The sequence below is a fragment of the Liolophura sinensis genome, chromosome 7 (genome assembly GCF_032854445.1).
Source record: "Liolophura sinensis isolate JHLJ2023 chromosome 7, CUHK_Ljap_v2, whole genome shotgun sequence".
Taxonomy (NCBI): domain Eukaryota; kingdom Metazoa; phylum Mollusca; class Polyplacophora; order Chitonida; family Chitonidae; genus Liolophura; species Liolophura sinensis.
In genome coordinates, this window is record NC_088301.1 from 19,016,658 (window position 1) to 19,040,458 (window position 23,801).

The 23,801-nt window shown below is 38.8% G+C and overlaps 1 protein-coding gene across 1 annotated transcript; it reads left to right on the plus strand.

The window, feature by feature from the left end:
- Window positions 1-1,229: 1,229 nt before the first annotated feature.
- LOC135470708 (leukemia inhibitory factor receptor-like) lies at window positions 1,230-23,568 on the plus strand. Its single transcript, XM_064749744.1, has 16 exons — window positions 1,230-1,361; window positions 6,464-6,724; window positions 7,701-7,851; window positions 8,410-8,570; window positions 10,364-10,500; window positions 11,149-11,223; window positions 11,810-11,948; window positions 12,531-12,619; window positions 13,807-14,029; window positions 14,866-15,017; window positions 15,859-16,033; window positions 16,441-16,593; window positions 17,056-17,196; window positions 18,140-18,236; window positions 20,607-20,670; window positions 22,501-23,568. Exons 1-16 carry the CDS (start codon window positions 1,244-1,246, stop codon window positions 23,566-23,568), a joined length of 3,204 nt encoding a protein of 1,067 aa, XP_064605814.1. The 5' UTR covers window positions 1,230-1,243.
- The last annotated feature ends 233 nt before the right edge of the window (window positions 23,569-23,801 follow it).

Consider the following 23,801-nt stretch of genomic DNA (forward strand, 5'->3'; position numbering starts at 1 on the left):
AATCGAATAAATAAATAAATAAATAAATAAATAAATTCACAATGTAAAAGACTACATCATAGCTAAAGCAAAATCAGAGCACTATTACCGGTGAACCCTTCGTCATGTCAGTTGTCGCCCCCTAGTACCATGACCTCAGCAGAATTAGGTCAAAAAATCCAGTTCAGTTAGTTGCAGTTAATTAGAAATCACTGGTCTAGAATTACTCAAAGTTACCAAAAATATTGTAAATAAGGATTCAAATCCACAAATGTGATAACCGATGTATTTTATTGTATAGGATGTTTATTAGCACTTAACGTATGTGTGTACGTAAATGAATATAGAAATACTTCGAGCACCATAAGGTGTTTCTCAGTTGGTTAGAAAAACAATGTAATATTTGATTCGTTTTAACACAGTAACATTTCAAGGGATTGGAAATCTGTGAATTGCCATCGAAATTAAGTCGTAGTCTAATCCGCCTTCTATATTTTCCAAATACGTTTTCTCTTCTGTTTTTTTCTCTTCCTTATCCCAAATTCAGTTATAGGCATTTGAAGTAGAAATAACGGTCTAACTTTTCATAATATGCATTGAGGATATAATCTGCATTTGGTTTCACATTAGTAAAACTGAAGTTGTGTATCAAATCAGTTGGACATAGATATAAATTGTTACCCATGGAGATATCAGCGTTTTTGTGATATCAGGTGTATGCAAGAAATGAACATGGTGCATACTATTCAAAGTGCATGACCAAACACTGAGCCCCACCTAGTCACGTTAAACTGACACCAGGCCACCTAGTCCAATTTCCTAACTCTAGCCTCTCACAGCTGAGCGCCAATCGAGTAAAATATTTTTTTAAAAAGTTCTGTTGTTATGACCCGATACGGGTTTGATCCCTGATCTCCCAACTTCGAGGTGGACGCTCCGACCATTAGGCCACCGAAGCACTTTGCTTTTCCAAGAACGCATATTGACACCAGTGTAGACTTAATGCAATTAAAATAATTAAAGGGCAAAAAAAAAACTATATTGCACTGTTGACTCGATGCTTGACAAAAGCTAGATCAATTACACAGTTAATGGCCCACGTTTCGGTGGTATTAGTTTCCAGGCCGAACTTCCTTGTTATCTATAGGCGTAATTGCCAGTTAACCGCGTCACCCTTCACTGGCCCACATGTTTATTATGCCACGAAATACCCATCATCGCACACTCGAAGTCATACAAGGACAGATTTTGGAAGAAGCGCCCTATGAATAATGCAGACAGATGTTTCCCATCCTACGGGGAAATGCCCCTCAGATATTTACTGATAGCGATTTGTCAACAGTTTATTACCTGTTCCATGGGAGAAGATCAATGGGTGGCAGGTGAGAGAGTATTGCAATTATATGCTCATAACGTTTAGCTGAGAGGGCAAATTTAAATCACATTGTTTACTATGAATACGTAACGTAAGATATATATGGACCACATGTTCTATTTATTCAGTGAGCGACGTTTCGGTATACTAAGATACTACTATCGTCGTCAAGAATCAAGCGAAACGTCTCTCACCCGATAAATAAATGTTGTGATCCATATAGATTTTGTGTTATCCAGCCAAGTTTTAAGAAGTCATATGCCGTCAATATGTATGCATACAGCTTTGGGATGCTAGGCAGGTGGGATGCCCTGAAATCGTTTGACGGGATTTTTGTTCTTCACATAGATCCATTGTAGTTCTATATGCTTCATAGTCTACAGTGCACGTCTGTGTATGGGCCGCCATTTTGTTAGTCATTAAATTTGTTCGACTTTTTGATTTATTTTTTTTTTGTTTTACTTTTCTTTTTGCACAGTCATAACATCGAGCATGCACTTATACACCCTAATCTGAACTCTTCGACTGTGCAATTTTGGTGTGTTCGGAATCTATACGTCGAAACAGATACAGGCATTTGAATACGAAATGCGGTAAAAGCAAGCTGTAAGGACGTTCCAGGTCAATAAATCTTAAGTCGGAAGACATATCTAACGGCGAGATAGTAGGTATTTACGCAATACGTCCTCCAGTGTAAGAATACAATTGAGCCAACAAGCTGCTAGGCTATATCCTCAAGCATCATTGTTCTAGGCAATTATTTAAAGCACGGGGAATTACTGGTACTTGAATAAAATCGCCTTTTGACTGCGTATTGATTACCGGTATGTCACAAAAGTCGCCTTCAAGTCAAGACGTGTTCTTGTGGGGCGTTAAAATTGTATTAAGACATGTACACACGTTGAGACGTGATTCGAATTCATGGTGGATAGCCGAGAACAAACAAACCTTCATGCAACACTAAACGAATCCTGGTTGTCTGAAACAATACTGTCAAAGCCTTTCTTCGTTATCAGTGCGTTATCAGTGGAAAGAATTCATTTACTAATTTTTTTTTCAACGAGGTGTTAGTGATCCAATCAGAAAATGTCGTTATTCAGAAAGCAGCCCGCCAGTAGATTCATTAAGTCGGGGGAAGTTACTTTACCCTGAGTTAGCAGAAGTCTCTTAAGTCAGAAGTCTGTTAATCAGTCAGTGGCATCATCGCTTTATTCAGGACCACGAGCAGCTTTAATCATCCTGAACTTATTGCATTGTTGATATGCGTCTTTGTAAGACGGATTCAGCTGAAAGAGATGAGCTTATTTGTATTTTGACTCGGGCCTAACGCAAATAAAATGGCATGGTCAGTTATGTATAGTAAGGATATAAATACGCTTGACTTGTGTAAAATAAGAGGTATAAGTTATAATAAAGGAAATACACCACATGTAGCATATTCAGAACGGCTTTATAATAACAATAACAAGATTAAGGGAATTGATCGGACCCTGTATTCTAATTTCATGAGGCACACATACACACAACTGGTGGCGAGTCTCTCAGTTAAGGGGAGAAAATCGTTCCACGGATATTGCAGACTTGTGGTCACAAACAGCGTTTAAAAAATCACTTCTGATTAGTTGACTAACACATAGATAAGTCTGCTTACTCGGGTTGAAGTAATTTTCCACGACTTAGTGAACCAATCGGCATGCTGCATTCGAAATAACGGCATTCCTCATTGGATCAGAAGTTTTTAGTAAATAAATTCTCCCTTTTTTGTTCTTCGAAGAAAAGAGAATAGAGAAACCAATGGAGCTAACTCAATAATTTCCACCTACTTAGTGGCCAATGACAAAGTATTTTTTCAAATATCGGGCGAGGCGTCAATTCCTTGGAATTGTCAGACTGCGTCTTATACTCAAATCCGTAACGAGGCAACATATACTGCGCTAACAGTTATTTGATTTATCGAGGTATATATATTGTTTATTTAATGCATGTAGATATAAACCATTGTCGTCGTGAAATCTATATAGCGTATCGAATACTTACTCACCGTCTACAGGACACTCGGTGCTGCAATCAACAGGCACGTGCAAGCGATCACATGTCAGATTTCAGCATTTGGTAATTATTCTGTCCGAACATGCACTTATCCAAATTTCCGCTTATAAGTAATTTAACAAAATTAATAGAGCTTCGTCCGATTATAAAAATAAATTATGAATTGTCATGAAACCTTTAATTGGTCAAATCATATAAATTACAGAAAAATCCAAGATGAACCCTGTCTGCATCTCTTCCAGGCCAGTTTTATTTATTTATTTATTTGATTTGATTTGTGTTTTACGCCGTACTCAAGAATATTTCACTTATACGATGGCGGCCAGCGTTGTGGTGGGAGGAAACCGGACAGAGCCCAGGGAAAACTCACGACCATCCGCGGTTTGCTGCAGGAACTGCCCAGTTACGACCGGAGAGGAAGCCAGTATGAGCTGGACTTGAACTCACAGCGACAGGCCAGTTTTGGAAGACTTTCTACGTATATTATTGTGAATCTAACATAAGCGTGAGACACAGGCAGCAATGTTATTGTACATGTATGCTTCAAAATTTGGCATTAAAATGTGTCTCATGGGTTTATTTGAATTTACAATTGAATTAAATGGTTCATGTTTCTTTTTGGTTTGTTTTTTATGCATAACCATATAAATTACACAAAGAGCCTCCTTGGCCGAGTGATTAGCGTGCGAGCGCGCTGCAATGACTAAGGAGCCTCTCACCAACGCGGTGGCTGTAAATTCCAGTCCAGTTCATGCTGGCTTCCTCTCCGGTAGAAAGTGGGAAGGTCTGCGGTTGGCCATAGCTTTTCCCTTGGCTCTGCCCGGTTTCCTCCCATCATAATTCTGGCCGCCGTCGTATAAATGAAATATTCTTGGGTACGGCGTAAAACACCAATCAAATAAACAAATAATTATAAATTTCAAAAGGGCGACATGGAAAGTTTCACATTTGACGTTAGTTTACCCATGGTCATTGTGAAATGTATCCAATATTTACCTATGCTTCGGCGAAGCGTGCAACATGTATTATCGACTATATTTCTTCCAAAAAAAATTTTAATACTTTGGGCAAATGTTGGGGAAAGCCTAGTTTCAATATCTGGTTGGCATATTTTCCTCTCGTCTGTTTCCCGTTTCCTGTAGCGTTCCATGAAACAAATACATAACCTACTCTCTAACAACGACTCAAAACAAAGAACCTGGTACAGTAAGGCGGAGAATCGGACCCAGACAGGTACGATAAAAATTACAAATTTCAAAATCCCAGCACAATTCTGTAGATTTCCAGATCAGAAGTATTAAACTTGGTCGAACTACCCATAAAAGTTATATGGTCATAAAAGGGATGACTGCTTAGTAATAACCAGCCGAAAGTGCACTCTGGATCAAAAACGCCATTTTTGTGCTGAAACCAGGCACTTGAGTCTTTAATTTTCAGTATGAAGAACAACGCTAACTAGAAAAATATCTTTACTGAAGCTTTCGTGTGTATATTTCTACGTGTTGTCAAAGTTTCGTTTTGGTTAACTTTTGCCTTCATATGTAAAAAAAACACTATATAACGTGATCCGTTTTGTCATTAGTTTGAAATACGTATATGTGCCATAGTGTGTGAGGTATCCTTCAAAGTACAGTGAGCTAATGCAGTCACTATGGGAAATAGGTTGCAACTGTAGGAAGAGCTCGAATCTTTCTTTATTTTGAGAAAGGATTTTTGTGTGAGTAAAAACATAGATTGTCTTGCATTAAATTAGTGTTATTATGAATTAAAATGGATAATTGTTAAACTATGGTATTACGCGGCGTAGGTATCATTAACATTTACATGTTATGTGTAGCAAAACTATAAGGTTGATTATTTGTTATATATGCATAGGTGTATATATAGCTGCATGCTCAAGAATATTTGAAAGTTGCATGCTTGCCATATAACAGGGAAAAAGAGTAAAGTAGAACTAAAAAAGAAGCAGCCTTACGAGTGTGTCAGCAGCTGTCAAACACAGCTATAGTTAGTTTCGCTTCTTGAGATGCAGTTTCGTGCACTTTGGCCGATTCCCCGCCTTACCATATCAGGTCCCTTTGCACACGCGCAATGACATGTGTATCAGTGGTACACACATATATACAAAAGTCACTGTGGATGTATTACATGAATTACGCATTTTGTGTACTGCTGGTACACCAAATTATGTGGATGTGCATTTTTGCCACAACACTTTGTCCCATTAGTACATCTTAGTTTTTAGAGAGCACTTCGCAAAACATCAGTCAGTTTTATGCAAAATAAATGATGCAGTATATATGAACTTAACACTAGCAAAGCTTGTGTTTAGAAACAGTGAAAATCTTACTTTCGACGGGCTTTTATTTGAATCACTCAAATAAAACAATCAAATACTTCTAACATTTGGAGGGGTTTCAATATCGTGTATCTTCCAATAAGCTTCCTTGCCTACCCCTCGCTTTTTCAAACTATGATCAGCTACTTCATAAGGACGATAGTCAATGCAAATAAGTCAGAAGTAAGCAACCACTGAAGAAACCTGCCACGTTCACCAGCTCTCGGGTTCACGAAGCGATCTTAGACTGAAGTCAAAATTTTAATCCTTGAATTTGGCATGTTCCTTTCCGCTATTTTAGGTAACATTTTTTTACACCAACTCCCCCAGAATTTACGTTGTCAAGCAATATTTTGATCTTGTCACGTGAGAAATGACAATTTTAAGTGATTTTGACTTACGTCTAAGATAGTTTCGTGATTCTGGGACATGGTCGACTTAGTCAATGTAACAATGTGAGATTCCGATGGACTTCAGAGTGGTGCTTAAATCGCAATAAAAGCATAGCAGACATAGCGTTTACTGTTGTAACGTTGCAGTGCGTGTGTTTTACTTTAGTGTTTTCTGAGTAGACCTACACATAAGAATGACCTACTACGTGTGAAAAAAAAATAGAAACATAGCTTTAGAACGTTGTGTTAATATAGGAAGGAGATTAACAAGTTGTCCATTTCATGAAATTTAAACTCCAAATGTTTTTATCTATTATTTTCATTTTACAGATATTGCTCCGCAAGACCTATACGTATACGTTGGAGAACCTATCGTACTATACTGCAGTCTTACCAGTGCGTCCAAGGAATATGTCAACAACTTGGCTTTCGTAATAAACGACTCGAAGATTCCACATGACTCTACAGTCGTAAATGAAACAAGCATTAAGTTAGAAATTGACAAGGCCTCTTTAGCTGACGCAGGATTGTATCATTGCATAAGAACAGATCGGGATTATGGATTAAGCTACGCCGCAGTCAGAGTAGACTGTAAGTAAATTCTATGGAGCCGTTTAAGGGCCATAAGAAAAAAAAATGATCTAGGCCGGTTGACTCCATATCTCATTCGAACGACAGATAAGATTTTGAGTAGACTGCTTTACATACTCCTTACTGCGCATGGGCCGCTCTCTACGCTCACATTTCACTGCTGCCACTACCATAGGCAAGTTTGACATTAGGAGCTCCTTATTTAGCCTTAGCCTACCCGTTATTGTACATGCGCGAAACTATAGTCAGTGTTTTTCATTAAACTTGCTTTAAGCATCCGTTGGAATCACGTTGAGTATTCTTTGGAAAGACAAAATGACATTGTATCAAGAGTTAATAGAAAAAAAAATGAAGACAGAGATTTTTTAACGAGTTAATTATGAAAACATGGGCCACATAAGACAAGTCTCTTTTATGTCTTACATTTCTTACAAAATACATTTATTGGCCAAGCTTTCATGAAATCCTACTGGTTCGCACTAAAAAAATAAGTGTTTCATTCATAAACGGAATGATTTAGAATACGTCCTGGTGTTAAATAGCTAAATATATCTTTATGAATGAAGAAATCTGTCCTTATTGTAGTAAAGATGTGACATTTTTACATGGTAATGCGGTGGATATTTCAATAATAATCTAGTGAGCATGTTATTCACACTGAAAATCTGATAAACATGTACACGTGTTTACTACAAAAAGAGCATATTACATGTTTACATAGTATTTGCAGCTAACATCACTTCACTACTTTGTCATGCGTAGTACTTTCATGTTTAAAAATGGGAAGTAATTTGGTGTAAGTTTATCTTTAATTTATCTTAAAATTTATTAAATCTGACAATGCGAAATAAAAAACTACTTTAGTTGATGTCACCTTTGAAGACGACATAATTTCTAGGTCATTTTTGAGCCTCCGCAACTTTATCCGACAGTACAAAACACATATCTGTTCATTATTATCTTCTTATTTCGTCAGATGCCCCTCAGCCGCCGTCTGAGATAAACTGTACGGTGGATAACTGGACATCGATGATGTGCGAATGGGAGGCAAACCATACATACAGATACCAGGGTCACATACATTTTGATGTTAACTGGACGGCGACGGCATGTGCACCTGATTATGGGTATGTTCATTTCTGTCAATCAGTGGATTGTGTTTTGGAGTAAAATTGTTTTTCTATGCTTTTTGACTTATTTGGGGGGGGGAGGGAGGGTGCACCAATTTCTCCTCCCTCCCTCCAACCAAAAAAGCATTTTCTTTAGTTAACCCTACAAAGCAAATTTAACGATTTGAGAAAATTCCCCGGTGAATGGTTTGCTTCGTTCTTTGTTTATTTGGTTGATTGATGTTTTACGCCGTGCTCAAGAATATTTCACTTACATGACAGCGGCCAGCATTATCGTGATAGGAAGCCTTGACGTCATTTTATTGACGTCGTTTTATTGACGTCGAATATTCTTTTCCTAGCTCATCAGGATAACGTCACACTAAAGACACTATACAGCGTTACAGTAGAAAATGATACATTGTATAAACATTGTAGACTTTATGTTACAATTCATTTTTTGGATTAGAAATTCTTTAAGTTCGTGGTTTCTGCCTTCCCCTTCGGTTTTGACCCATGTCGCACTTCAGTGGGAAAAGGTATTGTATTAAATTGTTTTGAATCACTATATTTCAGAGGAATGAGGTCAGCGATGGGGTTAACTGCCCCCGAGTATAAGTGGTTGGAGAATGAATATTGTCGTGATGCCCAGTACAGTATTTTCGTAATCGTCCACAACATTGTCAGGGGAGACTACCGAACGTCTGAACAGTTTCTGGTCAAAAGTCGATTTCGAGGTACTGGTAAAGATTCATACTCCTTCCAGTGAATGTGCCGCTCTCTAGCGTTCGCTTTACATCACTGTCACCGCTGCCAAAATTTGTACAGATATCTTGAACAACGCCGATGTCATGGTGATGAGGCATGTCAGAAAACACAAAATTAAAAACACCGTCAACCTGTGTTTCTACATGCATTATCTTTATCTAAAGTAAGAACGGCATGAGTCCAACCAACACGTGAAGCAATTTTATTGCTGAATGCTGATTAAATATTTCCACGCGTGGATACGGCACGTCGCTCAGGCTCCAAATGTCAAGTTTGCCTTCATGTTAGTGGTGGCAATGATGTAAACAGAACGCATAGAGAGCGGCACGTGCGCTGTAAGAAGTATGGTAAAGATTACGCTAACCAGATACATATATAGTCAGCTGTATGGTTTTACATTCACATTCAAGTAACAATGTGATATGGTGACAGTGAAAACTAATAATGGCATAAAATTCAGTTCAAACCTCGAGTTAAATCAGAGGACTAGGCTATAGTCGTCTTCAACCTGAATAAAGACCTTAAAAGAGGAAATTGTGATTTTCTCGCTTGGCGTTCAGCATCAAGGGGATAGTGCAACAACTGGGTGACCCGTTTCAGTATAATGGCTCGAGCGGTGCGGCTTACTTGCCTTCGGTAAGGCGTCTCAATGAAGTAGTACTAGATAAAAGAGCCGTGGTAATCCGTCCTGCAACAAGGAGGCACATTAAATGCTCTTTAAGGATTCATTCGTCGTCATATGACTGAAAAATCGTTAAGTACGACGTTAAACCTCAAGCACTCACTCACCTGCCTTCATGCGCCCTAAAGTAACGGCCTTGTCAATGTAAACTGAAAGTGGTCAAGATTAGACATAACTCCAATAAATATGAAGAGAAACTGATCAAAACTGATATGTACATTTTCATAGTTAGGTTATAGTGCACTACTGCACGAAAATCGCCAAATTAAAATGGAATTTTCGTGTTCAATTTCGAAAAGTCCTGATACCTGTATTTGAGTAAAAATGAACGTAAGAGCATGAAACTCAAAGTAAAGTGAAAATAAGTCCAGAAGACTACAGACTACACAGACCGGCGTTGGAAAACTTGTAGTTCAGTGGATAATATACTACGTAACTTTTGTTGCGCCTTCGTATCTAGTGGACTAAGGATTATAGCGAATAACAAAACACAATTCTTTGCTCTACATTCAATACCATTAGCTCTATTACTTTCTTTGACTTTCACTGAAGTTTTAATCATTAGCTTCCCCTATATACTTTTAAGACAAATTGTTTGCAGTGTTTGCGTCACGTTTTTACTCTCTGTTCTGTTATCGTCATATTTTTGTTCATTGTTATCAGCTCTGTAAATGGGCCATCGGACTGTGTGATCTTGATTGAACAAACAGACGTCAACTTTGATCCTGGTTACCTCCCCTTCTAACCCCATATGCCTGTATGTCGGCCGGGTCAACATAGATACATACATATATTAGTTTACATGGCGACTCCATTCCATGGAATGATTTGCGCCAAGGCAATAAGATTTGTTTCCGGGATTTAGGCTGCTCTGATCAACCGTAGTCAATCCATAGAGAACTATTGCCACAATGCTGTAGCCTAGAATCTGCGGATCCTACATAAATAATTCCCCACAGGTTTAAATACTAAACTTGCATTTTTCCGTCAATCGGGTCAAGCGTCTGGGCTAATTATGTTGGTCAATGAAGTACCATCCAACCAATCATGACCTAAATCTTAACGTCATCCTTTTGGCAGTTAAACCGGCGACCATTGACAGCGATATGTTCAACGTGAGCCTTGTGAACAGCTCCTGTGTGACAGCCAAGTGGAGATTTCTGCGATATAGTCATCGACAGACCTGCTCAGTCCTTATTCACAAAACAACTGCACCGGTAAGTCTTGATAAACCGAGTTCTGGGGACCGTTCATAAGTTTTCATGTTTATTACATCAAGATTGTGTTTTTTATCAGAGCTTGACGGAGATACATGTACAAGAACCTATAAGGTTCCACGAGTTAATCGTTTTCCGAACGATGCCGAGTCCCGCCGACTTGATTCGAAAATGGCGGTTAGCGAAGATTACCTTGCTGTCGATGCGCCAGCTACATATGTGTGTAATTGTGACCTTGTGAATAACTTAGTGATGTGAACTACAGCAGGATTACAATGAACTTGTTTACGTAGCGCACAGCGTTGATGAGCAGAGAACGAATCATTTCAAAAATGTTTCAGTTCTCAGATCTACCTCAGCGGAGGTATCCATAGAATGCTACTGTAGAAATAGAACTGCCTTCATGTATTAGGTACTATGCTAAAATCCAACAGTCGCGGATACGGCTGTGGCTTTATGTCAGATTAATTGTCAGACACATCTGCATAAATGCGGTGGATTCTCCACTGGATCTGCCCTGTTTCCTCCACGCATAAATCTGACCGAAATCATGCTCTTAAACAATGTAACAATTGAACAAACAAACGAATAACAAAATGAATTTCCACACAAATGCTGCATCACTCACACTGATCCTCGTCATTGTAGGCAAAAGAGGACAACTGTGAAGGCATTGTCAGCTATAAGAGTTATGAAGAGGACTTCTTTCCTACCGTCTATAAGGTATGTAGCCCATCTGATTTTGTTTTCTCCACTACTTTATGGCAAAATAGCTGGAGACTGAAACCATTGTAATGGTTAAGCTGTTTAGTGGATTTCGATGTTGAACAATGGGCTCAGTCTTGATGTAAAAATTTGATCAAAAGTGAATACCCTTTCTTCTACCGAGCCATAAGTTTGGTCTACAAAGTTTAACTGTATGACCAGAGGCCGTTTCAGCCAAAAAATTAATTAACCAACACTGCCTTAAATAAAGTTTCCTCACCTTAAACAGTCTAATTGTGAAACAGTTGTTCTCAGTTGGAGATCACATATAGACGACAGTAATCTTCGAATATAACGAATATTCCTGCATTTTTAACATTCGATTGAATTGTTTGTTTTTTCGTTTGTGCGACATGATAATTTACTTATTATCTATATATTAAAAGAGACAATAGGGACATAGCTGGAGGGTACAAAGCATAAGTGAAAAGTTTTAATGTCAAATAAATCAACGTTCACTGTTAAGCAAGTGACTTAACACTGACTGAACGTTTTACTGAATTTTTAACAACGCAAATTCGACAAATTTTCATCTTGCTTGAAGGGAAACAAGGGTGTCACTTCCAGATGGATTTGTGGACTGGAGCCTTTTACCAAGTACACCGTGGGAATATCATGTGAACCAGCAGTAGGGGGCTTTAAAAGTGACGTCACAAGGACATGTCTACAGATGCCAGAAGATGGTAAGCATGAGAAAGCAATGAAAAGCATATTCGAAAGGAATAGTTCTCATCAGCTGTTTAATGTATGCTATAGATGGCTTTGCATGGTTTAAAAAGCTGTGAACAGAGAAAGAAACCATTGACTTGACTTTTTGCCGGCCATACGATTTATGATAATCAAAGATTATATTTATTTATTTATTTATTTGATTGGTGTTTTAGGCCGTACTCAAGAATATTTCACTTATACGACGGCGGCCAACATTATTGTGGGAGGAAACCGGGCAGAGCCCGGGGGAAACCCACGGCCATCCGCAGGTTGCTGCAGAGCCTCAACGATTATAAATAATTATGAATAAATATTCAGTCGGTCAACCAACGGAAATGGAAATACCACGAAACCACACAAGTATTAACTTTTTCTTAACACCAATTTATTTCGCTGTGCATGAGGTGATAAGTTACATGTATGCTATTGAATTTTCATCCATTGTGCCTGTCTTTTTAAATTACTTACCACCTCCGTAACTGTCAAGTGTATTCGGCCCTGTACCGCTCTGTTCTGGTTGGAGATCTCTGACACCTTGTCACTTTTCGTTCTAGTTCCAGACACCGGGCCTAACGTTACTTCCGGTGGATTCTGGGAGATGTCATGTGGTGATAATTGCAGATTCGTCAAGATATACTGGCAGGTAAAGATAGGTTTGTATCAGATTGTGGTCGGATTAAAATCAAAATGATGACGCACTGTTATTTAACCCTAAATTATACCCACTAGTCTAAATAAATTGCCACGCACTCAAAAAGTGTGTTGTCTGAGTGATGCTAGAAAGTATTTTGTTATTATAACATAATATTTTGTCATATTCAACATAATATCCTGTTAGTGTAGTAGGTTCTTTATGTTGAAATAGAATATGTGTGTTATATTTAACAGAACAATCTGCTGGAATAACAAAATACATTGAAGCATCACTCAGGCAACGGACTTTCTGTGAAGATTAACAGAATAATTTATGTGTGGGACGTACATATTTATATTTTTGTTGGCGGCCTTTCTACCGACAAGTCTGAACGGTTAAGATGTGTTGATGTCTGACGCTGCATGTCGCGAGTTCGAAACACTGTGTCAGAATTTGTCCTATACGCAGAAGGTGAAATCCTAAATACTCTTAAATGTGAAATATTCTTGAGTACGGCGTAAAACACCAATGAAATAAATAAATAAATACTCTTAATACTTTGTGCATTGGTCCCTCTACACAAAAGGTGCAGCCCCTGGAGCAGTAGATTACTCTCAACTATTCATGATATTTGATTTTTGGTACACGCGAAAATCGTTGCATTCAAGCCATATCAAATGTGTTGGAACTGAATGAAGCCTTGTGCAAGACGGTCGCCGTCCAATGGCTAGGCCACTAATACTGGGTATCAGTTCAATGCCAGACTCTAGCAGTATACATGTACCTTCGAGATTTCCGTTTCTTCACTGGTCTCTGGACCTTTCTGGTCGTGAACTAACGTCGCCGTTCAAGTAATCTTACTTCGAGTTTTATGGAATTATTTATTTATTTGATTAGTGTTTTATACCGTTCTCAAAAATATTTAACTTATACGACGGCAGCCTGCATTATTGTGAGAGGAAACCGAGCAAAACCCGGAGAAAACCCGTGACAATCCGCACACTGGGGGTTTATTGAAGGTAATTTGCTTTTGTGTTTCTCTTGGGAAGATACAACAGTTATTTGCCAAAGATCGGTGGCTCATTCCTGGCACGTCAGTTTCCTTCAGCCCCCCAGAAAGGAACCAAGTAAATACATATTAATACTGAGTCAGAATGTAGGGCATTCTGTCATTCCATCAATTGTCTTTTACCCAGCCTGTACCAGAGATCCACCAAAATGGCGTCATCACCGACTACATACTCCGGTGGGAGAATCTTCGACACAACCTGACCTCGCTCATATCTATTCCGGCGAGTCAGCATTCTCACAACCTGACCCTAAACTCATCAGACGCCTACTACATCAATATCAGTGCCGCAACCCTTGTTGGCAGTTCCCAGGAAGAATCAAGACTTTACCTCCCATCATTCGAGCAAAGCAAGTATACTTATTTATTTAAGCTAAATCCGATTTTTCAGGCTTTGGGCATGGAATTTATCGATTCACCAGCCATCTTCTTTCGTGGGAATTCATATGGGGCCATTTCCGCAGTCTCATGTTCTTTAAAGAACACGTATACGCCAGTCACCAATATTACATACAGACTTGCAAGCTGGGAAAGTTTGTCAGCAAACTTACCAAAAATCGGTGATTGATCACTAGCCCCTCTGGCTTCCTCAACTTATAAAACTCAGTAAATAAATAAAAACATCAGATGCTCCACCTGTACAGTCGATATTAGATATTTTCAACAAATATCGTAAAGCGTACTCAGTAAGCATGACCATGGCTGTGTTAATATTGAGTGTGAATCGCTGATAAACATATCTCATGTTTACATCATAAATATGTGACTTTTATGATTTAAATATGTCACATGTTTAAGATTTGATAACAATTGTTCCGTGGAAATTTCAAAAATCAATCCTGAAAAGCTATTCACCCAGTGTCCTTTACACACTTTACGCACATCTGGAATAAAGTGCTTTAAATGAGCCTGTTGATTCATCCACCGCTTTTATTGTCCTATATGTTTATGTGTTTATTGCATACTTCTCTGAAAACGATTTTCCATTGCATAAAAACTTTTGTTGAAATAGAGGTTAAGATTTTTGGTACATTCGAAGTATTTAATTAGGTCTCTTCATCAGGTTTAATGTTTGCATTATCTTGCTTCTCACACTGTGGACAGCTTTTCTGTTTTAAAATCTCGAACGATCGAGAAAGCACTTAGGTATACCTTTTAGAGTGTATAACAAATGTACATTGGACAGGTTCACGGGTTCCTGAAGTGTTTCTGGCTCAAGCAAATTCACACTCGTCCCCAATGGACATAACAGTGTCCTGGGAACCCAGCAAGGATTTGTCCGTGACTGGTTACACCGTGTACCACTGCGAAGGTTCCCCGTCGGTGCGGGTTTGTAAGGTGGGTGTTAAACCTGGATACATTAAACAGTTGTGGATTTCAAACATGTATGAATTAAGCCCAAACCCGTGAAAGGTATACGCTCTGGATTTATCTCGCGCTTCGTGACACCAATATCGTGCTCCAGCGTACCATTAGCCAGTGGCAAAAAGGCCTTGTATTCAATCAGCACCCTCAAACAGACACATGCCAGTTTTCTATTGGCGGAACTATGTCACACTGGGATATTGGGGTCAAGGGCTTCGACATCATCATCAGTGGTTGCGTTGGATTCACGTTTCAGTCATATTTAAGCAAACATGGCTAACCAGAAACAAGCTTCTATCCTTGTTGATCTACAGTATGTCAAACAGTTAGATACTCAAGTCCGTCCCGGTAGGAGATAAACCCTTAGCCTTAACAGTCGGGACTAAATTCGCACCGCGACTGAGCTATGATTCAGCTACGGCATATTTTGGAATCCGTAAGACTATTTTTGGCATGGCTCCTTAATCAAAACGTTGATGTGTAGCGTTTTGTGTTAAACGACGGGGCACAGTAATTCAAGAGTTCTTTGCACTTCCTGATATGTAGGTTTATTGTTTATGTAGGCTTATTGTTTATGACTTCCTAGTTTAACTTGACCACGCTGGTGTGCGAAGAACCATCTTCGATGTTATACATTTTTACAGATGTCAAGAAAGCTAATCGTGATTCAGATATTGAACTCGGCTGAATCTGGCTGTTATCTAAGTTTGTGTCAGGAATTAAATCAGTACTTAAATGCCCACTATCTACTTTTTGTATAAACACCAAGCATGTACATAGTTAATCATGAAAGCATAGCACGTGGCTGTTTCAGAACTTTCTGGAATGGCAGCACCTCCCAGCTGACCGGTCACACGTGACACTCTACCCGCCCTCAGAATTAGACGCCGATACAATCAGTGTGAGATATATGATCGGGCTGTCTGAAGAAAGACGAAATGAAAGCAGTGGAATTGTTTGGAGTAACTGCATCTATATTAAACAGAAAGGTGGGTTTTTTGATCCCAATACAACGTTCCACCACAAACTACCAAAGAATTAAGGAAGTATATAATGTAAGAAATTAACAAGGAGTTCTGCAAAGAGAAGCGGTCATTAACTTTCAATGATGTTGGAAAGACGCAGTGGAGTGGTACTGTCTCCACCGAAAAAACACAAAGACTGCAATGTCAGGCTTAGAGCATCAGAATACATTGAAGCTGTTAGCTTTAATGGGACAATGCAGTAATGGTCAAAGTACCAGCCACTGCCAAATCGTGTGTCATTCTCCGCAGAAAGAGTAGTTGAACCCTTTTTGATGCAAGAAAGTAATGGTTTGCACTGGTCGAAAAGAATACTGCATTAAAACTGAGCGGCTTCTCAGAAAGCTTGTATTATGGTCGTATGTTTGTTTCAGTTCCAGATATACCACCACGAGGCATAAGTCTCGATATTCATGAGGACTCCAGTTTGGATATTCATTGGTTACCTTACACCTGTTCAGAATCCGGGTACATTGTTAAATATAAGCTGCGCAGTTGTGTTATCAGGGGAGAAAACTCATGCACAAGTACGTCTGTAGTTATTAACCCCTCGAGGCAAAGAAAATAGATTTTCTTTAGTATTAATGTTCTTTTGAATCGTGATTGATATACAATACGTTCCAAAAACGTCTTAACATCATTTTTTACATTTTATAATTTTTATATCACAGCTTTCTATATTTTATCCCGATTCCTGATTCCTGACTGCAATCTTTCTGAGCAGCACCTGCCACGGTCACAGATTTTTGCTATGTTGCTATCTTTCTGAACAGCCCATATCGCTGTCACAAACCTTTTGATATGTTGCTATGCTCCGTACTATCTTTCTGAGCAGCACCTTTCACTGTCACAGACCCTTTTTGCCATGTTACTGTCTTTCTGAGCAGCGACTATTACTGTCACAGACATATTTACTAAGCTGCTATCTTTCTGAGTAGGACCTATCAATGTCACAGATACTTTTGCTATGTTGTTATTTTTCTGAGCAGCACCTGTCACTGTCACAGAGGTGGATGGTCAGATCTTCAACTATAGACTAAGCGATCTCGATCTGAAACAGCAGTATGGAGTCCAACTCCAGGCCGTATCCGATGGCGGGGAAGGGCCTGAGTCAACCCTCGTCATGACTCGTAAGTACACGTTTTGAGACTTCGAGCTAGTGACTCCTGACCGCGGCACAAAAGTCAATAACACGAGATTCCTAAACACGAGACAAAAGATAAGAGCCCGTGACTCCTAACCGCGATACAAAAGTCGAGAGCACGTGACCCCTTACCGCGATACAAAAGCCAAGAGCCCGTGACTTCTAACCGCGATACAAGTCAAGAGCACGTGGCTCCTAACCACGATACAAAAGTCAAGAGAAAAAAACTGCTAATGGTAACAGCTAACTGGTGACTTCCTATATCTTGACAGTTTTCTCCAGTTTGGGTTTTACTCTAACTGTTCACGTAAATGCTTAAATAGTGGCAGCTTACATGCCACTTAACACCATGACTTAAGCAGAATTAGGTAAAGAAAAAGCTGTGATGTCAGTTGTATCTCATTATACGTCCGTGGTCTAGAATTACTGAAAATGCTGTATGGTTACCAAGCGCCGGTTCAGTTCCAGTCTTGGACAAGGAAATCAAATCTTGATTCATTACAGCCACGGATTCGTGAGCGTGCAGCACACTAATGTCAAGATAAGATTTCTGCAATAACGCAAGGAATGGTAATGATCGGCGACGACCTTGATCTCGTAGATTTCCATGTCTTCATGTTAAATCGCTGGAATACGAAAAACTTTTCAAAACAAAAGTTACATTAGTGAAAAGGACTAGAAGATGGTACATGGAAACAATTATAAACCTCATGAGGTTAAATACCAATAGGGTAATGAAGAGACACACGAGAATATGTTTAAACTGCTTCATTCAGTCAAGAAAAATGTCTAGTATTTTATACAGAAAATTAAAATACCCGTTTCTAAAAGTTTCAAGCACATTCTTAAGCTTAACATTAATGCTATAAACTTTCTCTACTCGACATGCGCAGAAATGCTATATCCAGAAATGTCATGTATCTTTTCAGCAAAACCATGGTTTCCACGGTGGACCATCGGCCTCATCATCATAATGGCAGTGGCAATTTTGTTTCCAATAGGTTATATCATATTTTATCGTACAAGGTAATTTTATCATTTCTTCCATCTCCAAAACATTCCAAAGAATGCAAATATTCACTACCAGTGTATGATAGAACGTAGGAAAGAAAAACGTTTGTAATGAACAGGAAGTTAGACATCACCGATGTCCAAACACAGACAAAAGACAGACCACTTTAACAAACCATAATAACATGCCCGAGCAAAATAAACTACATCAACAGACCCAAAAAGTGTATCTGAGCGAAACATCGGTCATTTTAACAGACCAAAATAGTATGTCTGAGCGAATATGTGCCCTTTTAATAGATCAAAACAATATGCCAAAAAGCAAAAACAAAACAAAAAACAAACAAACAAATGCGCTATTTTATTTCAGTCTCATAGTTCGGACCGCACGTGGCGGTTTGATTGGTTCTCACTGTGGTTTATTTATTTACATGATTGAAACACTCAGGGCTATTTTATTTATGGGACAACCCGCAGTTTACGGGTAGAAAAAAACCTTTCAGAAACACACAAAAGTTGAGAGGAAGATAACAACGACACATACAAGTTTATGAATGCAGCTTTTTTTCCTTTAACCGATTATGTGTTTGTCCGAGCTTTTTCATTCAGTTAACTAAATAATGTAGCTGTCCCTCCAGCTTATGTAAAAGTTTAATAATATACCGTAATGATGGGTAAATGACATGTACATTGTTACATTGTTAATGGCAATGAAATAAATTCTGAAGTCATTTAAGTCTTCCTCAGATCGAGAGACAACTGGTTGAGTTATCGATGCAAAATTTCTTGTTTTTTGGTTATGTCTTCTGAATACGTTTTTAATCAAATTTCTTAGTCAAGGACGGCCTTTCCAAATCAGGAGACAGACGGTTTACTCACTGATGCAGAAGGTCTTGGTAGATCGAACAAATTTTGTAATCCAAAATAATTTGGTTGAAATTGTAGTTTATGAAATAAATGAAAAGTAAAAATATGAATATGGACTAAACATGTGGAAAAAATGACTATCCCAGCCACACTTAAATGTAGAAGAATTAGGGTTTAAGTAATGGAGCTTTTAATGACGCCAGACTTACCACCATATTGCTGAAATAAACCACGGCGATGTGCATGACGTCATTCACTGGCCAAGATTGTGTACGGTATTTTGTAGGTGTAGGAAAGACAAAAATGATGCCAAAATCAGATGAAAGGGCGTGAATACTTATTTGCATTATTATGGTCGTTAATATATTTTGTCGATTTTTTTCTTTTTAAGGAGAAAAGGGTATTTGAAAATATTTTTGTATGGTGGGTATTTGGGAGCACCTCTTGGTACATGTCGTCTTTGTATGCTAATGTTCTACATCAGGATGTGATGTATGTATAATAATTTTATTTGAATCTAAATTTGTTGTCTGTATCAAAATACATGCATTTAATCTGAATTAGGATAGTATTTATAAATGTATTCAAAATATAAATACGATCAAAATCCAGGATGAACACATTTGGTAGCTGAAATGACCAAATTCTAGTGCAAATATGTATATTAAAAATGCGCTACATCCCCATTTATTATTATCATTACACAAAAACAATATATACCGGATATATATGGTCTCACATACCTACCATGCAAAAATCATTTCCTTTATGTGTCAGTTTCTTCTTAATGAAAAATCGAGAAAAAAAAAACATTGAATTTTACATAATTCTTATGTTTCCTGCACCTTTAAGAAACCCAAGCTCTCCATTATTTTCTATTTGTAATGTCCAGATCTTGAATGGTGTATGTGTATTTTCTTACATGTCGCCAAATCTTCTTAGCAAAGCCTGAAAGCGATCTGATGCGTGACGTCACTGCAGATCAGCAAAGCGGTTTTGCCGATTTCATTATCAGCTGTGTACTTATATTATGGCATTTAGATAACACTTCTTTGTTGATTTCGATTGGGTTGTAAATAGCCAGGTAGTATTTCTGTTTATATTAATACGTATTTTTGTTTATGTAAAAAAAAAATTTGCATCGAAGAATTAAATCGGCCGCAGTCAAATCATTGTTACTTGAGATTTTCGCTTTCTAGATATAGCACAGCTTCTACATTTAAATCTGGCATCAGAATAAGGCACCTACACACGTCAACGGCCGAATGATCTAGACAGACGCTTGACAAGTTGCTGCCCGGTAGGTTCCGTTGTTTGTCCTAGAATCTGTGCTATACCAAGGAAGCGTAAATTTCCAAAATTACATAAACCACTTTCTAAATGACATCCATCAACTTTGATAGAATTAAATTGAAATCTTCACAAAACACAGTACTAAAACAATTTCAAAACAGTTATTGAATGCTGTATTCAGACATCATCACTGATATTTTATTCTTTGAATTTATTTTAATCCAGGCAATATTTTGCATCATCGGATATTGTAGTGGTGGTACCTCCCCCAGTCGAGGACGATGGTCAGGTCAGTATTTCTCACAAAGCATGTATGAGGGGCCAAATTAACATTAAATCCAGAATTATCGATATCGATAAATATTTATTAATACTGATAATTCATTTTTTGTTTATTCGTTTTTTGATATCGTTAATTCATTTCTGGATATCAATAAATGATTTATCGGTATCGATAACTGGTAGCAATTTATCGATATCGATATATTATTTATTGGTATCGAGAAATAATTTATTAGCGACATTGATAAATAGTGTTTCTTGTTGGTTTCAATGGAAATGGCTGCTCTATCTACGTTCCTATTCGAAAGAAAAGCTATGAGAAAATGCTTATGTTTACAATGTCCGACGTAGCACGGTCAACCATAGAAGAAGTAGGGCGGGAGAATCGGGGCAGTCTCGCTTAGGTCGGTGATTTAATGAAGCAGACAAAACCTGTAAAAACAAATTTCATTCGTTGTACTTGGTTCCGCTTAAATTTTAAACATCCGCTTAAAATATTTCATGATGTCAGGAAGGGGGAGTCTTTGTCAGAAATAATGGTATTATTCAATATCACTAATTCATTTAGCGTATAATTTCATATTTATCGATATTGACAAAGGAATCAATGATTTATTGATAAGGATAATTCTCAGTTAAATGTTAATTTGGCCTCTCGTGAGCATGAGGTGTCGCCAACAACACTTACTTAACATGAATACTGCACAAAGATCTTGCCAGCAATGCTAAACTAACATTTGGACAACCATGTTACCAACAATAGAAACCAAGCATTCGCAGAGGAATAGATAATCAACAATGCGCGTTTAACACTTGCACAAAGATTTTACCAATAATGCAAGGCGTACATTTTCATTAATAATAATTAATCATCAGTAATCATTATCAGCTCATATTGTGAACATCCCTGCGTAATCAATCTGCGTAAGGAAAGTGTGCCAGCATATGTGTGCTAGGGTAAAGAAACCCGATTCTGTCTAGTGCCTTAGCCTGTACATGTACAACGTTTTGTGCAGAGTGCTTTGTGCAGACTGATAAAATTACACTTTAGGTGAAGCCCTGAAATTAGCCAAACCAACTTATGTAGTTTTGTCTCCAAAATCATCTTAAAAATGTGCAGAAATTTCACTGAAAAGTTGCTGTATCATAGTCATAAAGATTGAGGAATTAGGGTATAATCAAAAATTATTTTACTATAAATTTTATATTATAGAGGATAAAATTATAAATGCTATTCGTGCTTTATGAAAGATTGTAATTTGTGTGGAAAAACTTACATAGGCCAGTTATAGAAAATGAACCCGTTTTATTGGTCACACTTGTGTTTTATTCAGGCTTATAGGATGGTTTTGTGAATGGAGATTGCTGTAGTTCATGACTGACTCAACACTGAGGAAAAATGGAGTTATTTACCTGGAAAACAGTGTGCCTCTGAGTGACACACACTTCCCCATTTCGACTATTCAGTTTAATTTACACATAACAATGCCTTGTTTCTTGAAGGTTCATAGAAGAACATACATGTATACACATATGACGAAGGCTCAGTGGCCTCTGCAGCCAAGGTGGTTAGCATGCCAGCGTGGCGCAATGACCCAGGAGCCTCACACAGATGCAGTCACTGTGAGTTCAAGTTCAGTTCATGCTGATTTCCTCTCCGGCCATACGTGGGAAAGGCTTGCAGCAACCTGCGGATGGTCGTGGGTTTTCCCCGGCCTCTGCACTGTTTCCTCCCACCATAATGCTGGCCGCCGTCATATAAGTGAAATATTCTTCAGTACGTCGCAAAACACCAAAATAAATAAATAAAATCAAAACATCATTGATTTTTGCCTAGGCACGCAGTATTTATGAAGATGATAACGACTCAGATATGGAAGAGAACATGGCAGTGTTGGGCAATCACAGTACAGATATCCTTCCATACGTCAAGGTCGAGCCAGAGGGCCAGTACTCTTTAGCCCTCACAGACCACACACAAAACGGAAGCATTTTGAGCACAAGACATGAAGACATGAATTTTGACCCCGATGATCAATCAACAATTCGCATCAATCGGGGCAAAATGGAGGTTTCATTCCATTTGGCGCCTACAGAGAAAACACGGAAGAGCCTCAAGAGAGATCTGGTTGTTGACCATGAGGACCAAAGAGGTCATATTCCGTCAGTTAAGGAGACCTCTGAGGTTGTACAAGCTCATCTACCACTGGACCTACCTCGCAAAGATTGCCCAGCGGAAGCTTGCCTGTTACCTGGAGCGCACATGCCTCGCAGAGATCAGCCCGTGGAAGCTCACCAGTTGCCTGGAGTGTACGTGCCTCACAGACATCAGCCAGCGGAAGCTGACCTGTTGCCTGGAGCGTACGTGCCTCGCAGAGATGACCAACTGGAAGCCCACATGTTACCTGGAGCACACTTACCTAACAGAGATGACCCCGCGAAAGCTCACGTGCTACCTGGAGCGTACGTGCCTCGCAGAGATCTGCCAGTGGAAGCTCACCTGTTGCCTGGAGCGTACGTGCCTCACAGAGATCAGCCAGCGGAAGCTCACCTGTTGCCTGGAGCGTACGTGCCTCGCAGAGATCTACCAGTGGAAGCTCACCTGTTGCCTGGAGTGTACGTGCCTCGCAGAGATCAGCCAGCGGAAGCTCACCTGTTGCCTGGAGCGTACGTGCCTCGCACAGATGACCGAGTGGAAGCCCACTTGTTACCTGAAGCACACTTACCTAGCAGAGATGACCCAGTGAAAGCTCGCCTGTTGCCTGGAGCGAAGAAAAAGAAAAAAGAAATCAGGCAGCGGCATGCTCAGTCCATCAGCAGGATGCTACCTACCGCGGAGGTGAATACGATCTGTTCATTAGCCGATGTCAGCACGTCCACTTCGTGTGTACTTGATGAACAGTAAATATTACGAACGTACATACACTACAATATTAATAATATTAACAATAATTTAAAAATCCAACAATTACAGAAAAAAAAACACACAAAAAAAAAATTTGCAACCTGATGATGCAGAGAGATTGGATGGCCTTGCGCTCCCGGCGACATGCGGTCGCTTGTCAATTATACCTGAGGGATTTATTCGATCTTACGATTCATGAAAATGGTTCAGTAATAACACGCCCCACTTTCTCA